General features: G+C 37.1%; 1 protein-coding gene across 1 annotated transcript; it reads left to right on the top strand.

The window, feature by feature from the left end:
- Positions 1 to 613: 613 nt before the first annotated feature.
- On the top strand, positions 614 to 7,904 carry LOC123656239 (general transcription factor IIH subunit 2). The gene is made up of 9 exons (XM_045591938.1): positions 614 to 701; positions 775 to 976; positions 1,170 to 1,309; positions 1,398 to 1,560; positions 1,761 to 1,859; positions 2,220 to 2,380; positions 2,976 to 3,122; positions 3,202 to 3,310; positions 7,586 to 7,904. Exons 1-9 carry the CDS (start codon positions 640 to 642, stop codon positions 7,715 to 7,717), a joined length of 1,215 nt encoding a protein of 404 aa, XP_045447894.1. The 5' UTR covers positions 614 to 639; the 3' UTR covers positions 7,718 to 7,904.
- Positions 7,905 to 8,795: the final 891 nt, after the last annotated feature.

An 8,795-nucleotide genomic window follows, 5' to 3' on the forward strand; every position in this document is an offset into this window, starting at 1 on the left:
TAGGTGAAATAGTGGTCAAACGCAAGCCTATCTAATAATAAAATATATATTAAAAAAAAATATGGTAAACCGTCAAATATGTTAAGAAAAATAGTGATAAATCATAGACAAATGACTGACTGAATAAATAACGCACTGACTGACATAGATAAATCAATGATTAAACAAATCATGTTTTATCTATGTGATAAATAATAAAATTGACATTTGCCAAAATTGTTTCGAATGTCAGGTGTCAAGTTATCAAGTATAAATGCTCCATGATAATAACAGTACAAATAACCAAACAATATTAATTCAAAATTAAAATTTTAAGTGTGTTTTTTATTTTTATAATAATTTATACTGGACACTGGCAGAATGTAGCTAATGGCGATCGTATGCCAAAAATAAAAGAAGAAGAAGAAGAAGAACCAAACAATGATCAAACGTTGTTTTCTTTTTTAAACAAAGTAATAATTATAGGACAAATACAAATTTAATTGAATGAAAGACAAAAATAAATACTAGTAAGAACAGTTTTTAATTATAATAAAAAAAATCCTGAGCTTATAAAATTATTCATTATTAACTATTTTTTAGTTAATAAAAAAGGGTTGTGTGTTAAAAAGTAATTAAAGTTTATAAATAAAGCCAAAAATGGCAGACGATGAACAAGATCCTAAAGAATATCGCTGGGAAACTGGCTACGAGAAAACTTGGTAATCTTCACTTTATCTATTCTATATATAATAATGAAGACTATGTTCTTTGACTACATACTTTTATATACAGGGAGGCTATTAAAGAAGATGAAGATGGTTTGGTTCAAGGATTGGTTGCCGAATTTGCCCAAAAAGCCGCCCGAAAAGCGGTCACCAGTCGTCGTGGTCCTGTCAGACTTGGCATGATGCGTCACTTACTTGTAGCAATTGATTGCTCTGAAGCAATGAGCGGTCAAGATTTGAAGCCTATGAGATTTCTATGTACACTTAAAGTAAATTATGTTTTTATACTTCTACCCAATATAGTTATGGAATTCTTTCATCTGCTAATATTATACCTAATGGGCTGAATGGTTTTATCAATTTAAATTAGTTTAAGGAAAATTTTGTGTGAAACAACAAATAAATTCACATAAAGTAATTTCAACATTAAAAAAAAATCTAGTTTTAGAATTTTTATTTCAGTTATTGGAGAAGTTTGTTGAAGAATTCTTCGATCAGAATCCTTTAAGTCAACTTGGTGTTATAGCAATAAAAAATAAAAGAGCTGAAAAGATAACAGAACTCTCGGGAAATATTAGAAAACATATAAAAGCTGTGCAAGGGTATGTGTTACATAATATTGTAAGATTTATAAGTTAAACATATTTAATATGGTTTTATTATTATCATTGAATCTTATTTGGTGTGTAGGTTGTCTAATATCGCGTTAACAGGGGAACCGTCATTACAAAATACTTTGGAACTTGCTGCTAGGACTCTGAGACCTCTCCCAGGGCATGCATCTAGAGAGCTTCTTGTTTTATTTGGGTCTCTGACAACGTGTGATCCTGGAGACATAAATAATACAATACAGGTAATAATTTTACTGTAATATGTTAAAAAAATAAGTATCAAATAATCCAGTAAAGACACCTGTGACATTTGTATTGCTTGAAGTATATTTGCTTCTTTAGCATTTAGCCGTTTCTGTGAAGTGTTTTATTTAAAATTCACAATTTTTTATTTCTGTAATGCAATGATTAACGATAATTTTATTTGAGATTATGTTTTCAGACACTTAAAAGTGATGGGATTAGGTGTTCGGTTATTGGATTAGCAGCGGAAGTTAGAATATGTAAAAAGCTATGTCAAGATACTGGTGGAGAATATGGGGTTTGTAAAGCTTATATTCTTAAATGTTTATCATCATTTGTATATTTACAATTGCAAAGATAGATTGATTTTAGTCAAAGCTCTTTCCAATGCAAAACTTGAGTAATAATTCTTAAACACTGTACAAATAATTATGTAGGTAATACTAATTAAGAATTTAATTAAGTATTATAATTTTCATTCAGAAAATCGATTATGACTCATACATATGCAGCTCAATGAATTAAACTTAATATCCTTCTTGACTTTCCTATTTATTTACTTGATACTTTAAAATGTTCACAGTGTAGTAATAATTTAAAACTTAATATATATTATTTTGTTAATATTCTCATATAAAAATCTATTATTTTTTTGCAGGTAGTATTGGATGATGTGCACTATAGGTCTCTCCTAATGGAGCATACATCACCGCCAGCTAGGGCTCGCGCTTTGGATGCTGGTCTTGTTAAAATGGGCTTCCCTTACACTCCACCTGCAACCCAACCTGATGCTGATCCCCCAATTACAGTGTGTATGTGGTAGGTATATGTATAGAAGAATTTAAAAGTTTTTGGTAACATGTAAAGAGATATCTCTTTATGTGTTACTCAGAACTTTTTAAAATTTTATTTTCACTGTTTTGATTTGGGATTTTCCAGCTATTTATTATTATTATATTGTTATCAAGACTGAGACGTGGTTCCATAAAGAACATTTTAATTATATAAATTGAGTTCAACCATTAAAAAAAGAAGTGGTTTATTTCTGTTACAAAGAAAGACGTACAATTCACATTTTTGTAAATCAAATAGTATAAAGAAATATATCTAAACTAGCTGACCTGGCGAACTTCGTATTACCTTATTTTTTTCTGAAATATAATAATAACATAATATATCAAAATAAAATATAGCCTATCTTTTAAGTTGGATCAAACTGCACACGGTGTGCAAATTTGACTAAAATCGGTTAAGTAGTTTAGGAGTCCATTGAGGACAAACATTGTGACACGAGATTTATATATATTAAGATTTGAAGGAAACTTGTTATCTGAATAACTGGGTTCTCTTTTCTAGGAATCCGATTTAATTACAGAGCTAGTTTAATAAAGTGGTTTGTGCGTGTTGTTTGCAGTCACCTGGAGGAGGGTGAGGGGGACGGCGAGGGGGGTGCGAGTGGGGAAGGGCACGTGTGTCCGCAGTGTCGCAGCAAGTATTGCTCGCTACCGGCGCAGTGTCGCACGTGTGGCTTGACACTCGCCTCCGCGCCGCACCTCGCCAGGTTCTCACACTACGAGATATTTAACTCTTACATTATAATATAATATAGCAGTAATTCTTTTTACTATATTTTTGTATAGGTCTTATCATCATCTGTTTCCTGTAGACCCTTATGAAGAAGTCAAAAATGAGGGTCAGGCACAATTCTGTTTTGGTTGTTTGAGATCTTTTACGGATCTTGATAAACAGGTTAGTACAAAATCTATTTTTTGTTTATATAAACTGCACTATTTTGTTTTATTTTATTATTTTATATTTGTTTACAAGGAATAAAGAAAAGTATATGATGAGTCAAGGATTAGGATAAATTCAGTTGCACATTATAATGATTTTTACTGAATTCTGTAGTCCAATCTTAAATTACGTCGATTCGACTCACTACTATTGGAGTTACAATCATGTTCACTCACTTATCACTTCAGCCTATCGCAGTCCACTGCTGGATATAGGCCTCCCCAAGTTCGCGCCAGACATCCCGGTCTTCCGCAATCCTCATCCAGCCTACATCGGCAATCTTACGTAGATCGTCGGTCTAACGTCCCGGAGGACGTCCCACACTGCGTTTGCGAAGACGCGGTCTCCACTCTAGGGCCCGTCTACTCCAACGGCCATTTGTCCTGCGACACAGATGACCAGCCCACTGCCACTTCAACTTGCTGATTCTGTGGGCTATGACGGTTACTTTCTTTCACTCGCAGATAGTCTCATTTCTAATCCTATCTTTGAGAGAAACCCCAAGCATAGCCCGTTCCATTGCACGTTGAGCGACTCTAAACTTGTGGACCAGTCCCTTCGTCAGTGTCCACGTCTCGGCTGCGTATGTTAACACAGGCAGGACGCATTGTTCGAAGACTTGTTTCTTCAAGCATTGCGGAATCTTTGAAGTGAAGACTCGACGAAGCCTGCCAAACGCCAACCCAACCGAATCCTCCTGTGGCCTCCTTCTCGAAGTTGTTGCGCCCTAGTTGGATAGTATGGCCTAGGTAAATATAATCCTGAACAACTTCGAGAAGGGTACCATCAACCGATACCGGTCTCGTATGACTTGGTTGTTAAACATAACTTTCGTTTTGTCTAAGTTCATACAGAGACCGACACGCTGGGAGGACTCGTTTAGGCCGGCCAGCATCCGGCCTAACTCATCCAACGTCTCCGCAAAGATGACAATATCGTCAGCGAAATGAAGGTGAGAGATGTATCCGCCGTTGACGTTGATGACGTTCCCCCAGTCCAAGGTCTTAAAGACATCCTCCAGCGCAGTGGTAAACAGTTTCGGTGATATTATATCTCCCTGTCTTACCCCACGCCGGAGGGAAATAGGTCTTGTTCTCTGGTCCTGGACATGAACGTTCATCGTCGCCGCGTCGCACATACATTTCAGTACCTCGATATATCGCCAGTCGATATGACGCCTGTGCAGAGAGTTCAGGACAGCCCGGGTCTCGACGAGTCGAAGGCTTTCTCGTAGTCCACAAATGCCATACACAGCGGTTGATTATATTCTTCCGTCTTTTGAATAATCAGCCGAACAGCTGTAGCCATTTTGAAACCCAGCCTGCTCTGGTGGTTGGAATTCGTCGAGTCTTCTGGCGAGACGATTCGTAACAACCCTCGAAATCAGCTTATAGACGTGGCTCAGAAGTGAGATCGATCTGTAATTCTTCAACAGAGACTTATCGCCTTTCTTAAAGAACAGCACCACCACACTCCTGGACCACGCCTCCGGCGTGGTACCTCGGTGGATGACGGCGTTAAAGAGTCTTGCCAAGGTTTTTAGGACAGGTCGCCCTGCGGCCTTAAGGAGCTCAGTGGTAACTCAGTCATCCTCCGGGGTCTTTCCGTCTTCAAGCTGCTCGAGCGCTGCACTAATCTCATCCTCTTCGAAGTCCGGGATACACTCCGAATAATGGCGCAACAATGATGCCCGTGGATCTTGCCTGTGATCTCGTGTCCCAAGTCGCAGGCTTGCGTGCGCTCGACGAGTACAGCTGTCCATAAAAATTCATAACCTTTTCTCGGATCTGAGGGCGAGAGCAGACGGTTCTGCCATCTGCTGTTTTAAGCTTCGCAAGAAGGCTTCTCCCCAATGGTCTTTGGAAAACTTTGGACCCCCTATTCTTCTCAATCAGAGTAGTAATCTCTCTCGTATTTGAGCAGCGGAGGTCTCGGCGAATAAGTTTCCGTATCCTCTTGGAAAGAGCCCTCTGTTCTGGCGAAGCAGCTGGCAACTCACGCCTCTGCCGCATCAGATCCAAGGCTTCGGGAGAAATTTTGGATTGCTTCGTTGGTTTTGTTGGTGGAAAGTGCCTGCGACCCAGTGTACACACTGTCTTCACCACGTTGTCGGTTATCTCGTCCACGTCGCTAGTAGTTTCCAGCGAATCGAATTTGTTTTGGAGTTCCAATTGGAACTGCTCGGAGCCACGTAGTATTTGGGGTAGCGTAGGTCGGAGAGTAGATTTCATCAAGCGGGTCCGCTCCTTTCGGAGACATATATTCAGTGCCCCGTACTATCCGGTGGTCGCTGCCGGTGTTAAACCTGTTAACCACTGAGACATCTCTGAATATATTTATCCGCTATGATGAAATCTATCTCGTTTCTCGTCACAGTATCGGGGCTTTGCCATATTCGTCTCCTTTGGGGCTTCTTCTCAAAAATTGAGTTCATCAAGAAGAGCCCTCCGATTCGAGAAAGTTGACAAGTTGACAATCTGCCCCCTGCAAATCCTGTGCCCCAATCCGTGTGGTCCGATGCTCGATCCGTCGCGGTCTTGTACTCCCACTTTAGCAATGAAGCGTTTTAATGTTTTTTACATTTTCCCAGACACATTCAAATTGTTTGGCACTGGATGACAAGATTTCTAAAGTTATCCCAAAGAAAATATAAAAAAATTGAGCTTTATACTTTAACGAATTTAAGGTACTATTTTATACACCTTTATTACCTGTTATCTGCCCAAGTAATCACTACCCAAACTCTATAGTCGCTGGTCGTTCTTACCTGTATTGGGGACTTGCACAGAAAAATTTTCAGCTTTTAAAAAATAACGAAGGTCTAGCCGTCGTGGGCTCTTGCTCTATAATCTGATTCTGCTAAATCTTGTTTGATTCCGTGGAGTTATGATATAGATTCATGTTTTCTGTTCTCCTTTTCCTTTGCCCTTCTAGTTTTGTCTTAAGCTAAACCTATTTAAAGAGCTTTTGAAGCTTGGATTTTATTTATACAACTAGGTCGGCAATCGAGCGTACGGCCCGGCCCACCTGACAGCAAGCGGTAGCTTATAGACGTCTATTACACCAGAAGCTTCGCAGGCGCGTTGTCAAAGCTACTCCCATTCTCTTCCCGGTGCTCTGGTCACCTTATTAACAACAGGAACACAACAATGCTTGAGAGCATTGTTATTTAGCTATGATCTTCTGTAAGGTAGAGGGTACTTCCCTAGTCGGGCTGCTCTAGATTTCGAACAGGATATTTCCAGGTATGTCTCAGTAGCAGGGTACTTTCGGTTGTGAAAAATAAATTATAAAATTTGATAAAAATTAAAATTTATGTAAAAATACACTTAAATATTCTAATTTGGAATCGTAAAAGCACATTATTGTTTTATTATATTGAAATTAAAAGTCGTATATTTTAATCTGTATATCAAGTGACCTAAAACACGACTCTCCATGATATGACGTCATACGAACAATAACAAAAATAAAGTTCTCTTTCGTTAGTGCATTTCATTTGTACCTATTTATTTATTAAAATGCAAAAAGGTTTTGTAAAAGCAGATAGTACGAATCTGCCAAAAATTGATTCAATGATGGTTGCAAAGTTTTTTGCATGTAACCCAGACTTCGGTTCTGCCGAATTTCGGAATGTTAAAACATCTTTGTAAGTATTACTTGTTATATTATTCTTTTTTTTAATGTAGGTTTACTTAATTTGAAAAATAATGTTAGAAAGTCTTAAAAGGTTATGTTTTATTCCTTAAGTTACTGCCAAATTAAGACTTAATAGTTTTTTTTTAATGCTAGTATTTGTAGGTACAGCTAGACACTACACACCAACGATAGCTATTGTAATTCATTATTTCACACAAAAACACCAAATGTTTGTAGCTGTTAACATTGAACGTAGAGTACCTATATATATAAAAGGATTGAACTTTTGACGTATTGAACGAGTTCGGTCTTACATACGTCATACACGACGTTGCTAACAATATTACGTCACCAAATGGTTAATAGCGTTTTCGCGGAAATAAAAAAAGTTTTAAAATATAATTTAATTTTATGGCATGAAAGCGTGTTTATTTTGCCGAAATATATTTTTTTTGTGGCTCTTTATTAGAAAATCAACATTTTGAAGTACTTTTTCGAACATAGTGGAATACCCTACTATGCTCTACCTTAGTACAATTTCCTACCTAAATAACCTTATTTGCATGAAGTAATTTTCGTTTTGTTCCCCAGCTGTACCGCTGCTCGCGCTGCAGCGAGTTCTACTGCTGGGAGTGCGAGCACGTGGTGTCGAGCTCGCTGCACGTGTGCCCCGGCTGCGCCTCGCGTCCGCACCTCTACCAGCGCCTGCCGCAGGCCGACTGAGCGGACGAACGCGATATAACTTAACTCTTTGTTACTGTTAACTCCTTTTTATTTTTGCGTTATCTTCATTGCCTCCTTCTCCCTTCCCTTTCAGTAGGTATAAAAAGTTCGAAGGTATGAAAATTAAGAAGAATTTCAGTTCACGTCGACAGCATAATACATGAACGAAATAAACTTTTTGTTACTATTTGTAACTTTTTATTTTAGCGTTATCTTCATTTCCTACTTATCCCTTCCTTTCGGTAGGTATGAAAAAAAAGGAGACCTTTCTAGTAGTTATGCTATGGAGCTCCGAAGCCCAATCCAAAAACTATCGACCATTCGAAAATATTTTCATAATCGTAACCGTATCCGTAGCTGATACAATATGAATATTGTTCATAATTCCAAATATGATATATTCTATCGGGAACATTCCTACTTTTCAGCAGTGGAATTTACCGGCTTTAACAATAAAGTACAATAAATTTAATATTCTTGTTAGTCTATGTGTAAATTGGAGTGTCTGTAATATTAAAATAGCGGCTTTTAACTAAATGCATATGGATGTATACACGGTACATATACCAAAATGACATTTTTTACAATTTTTGTCTGTCTGTTTGTTCCGGCTAACGGCTCAGGCTACTTTTATTTTAGAATTTTATTTATTTATAACTATGCGAACTAACAATAACTTTTTTGTTTAATTCCACGCGGATGAAGTTCGAGCCCAGCTAGTATAGTATATAGTACTTAGAAAATTCACCCGTGACAAGAGCGCAGATCTTAAATTAAAAAATAGTAATTACTAACAATAATATAGATAAAAAACATACTTAATTAAAAATGAATTATATTAAAATACTAGCTAACACCGCAAACATTGTTTTTCCATGTTATTAACTCTCTTAATACTTATTATAACTTATGGGTATGAAAAAATAATTTTTAACAAAAAAAAAACCGACTTCAAAAAGGAAACTAAAAAGTGAAAAATAAATTTACTTAGTACAAAGTAATTCGTATTTTGATTTAGTTAATCAGAAATGATGAAATAAATATTTTATAATTTTGAAGTCGGTGCCAAGTAAAACAA

This window comes from Melitaea cinxia, chromosome 9 (genome assembly GCF_905220565.1).
Source record: "Melitaea cinxia chromosome 9, ilMelCinx1.1, whole genome shotgun sequence".
NCBI lineage: Eukaryota > Metazoa > Arthropoda > Insecta > Lepidoptera > Nymphalidae > Melitaea > Melitaea cinxia.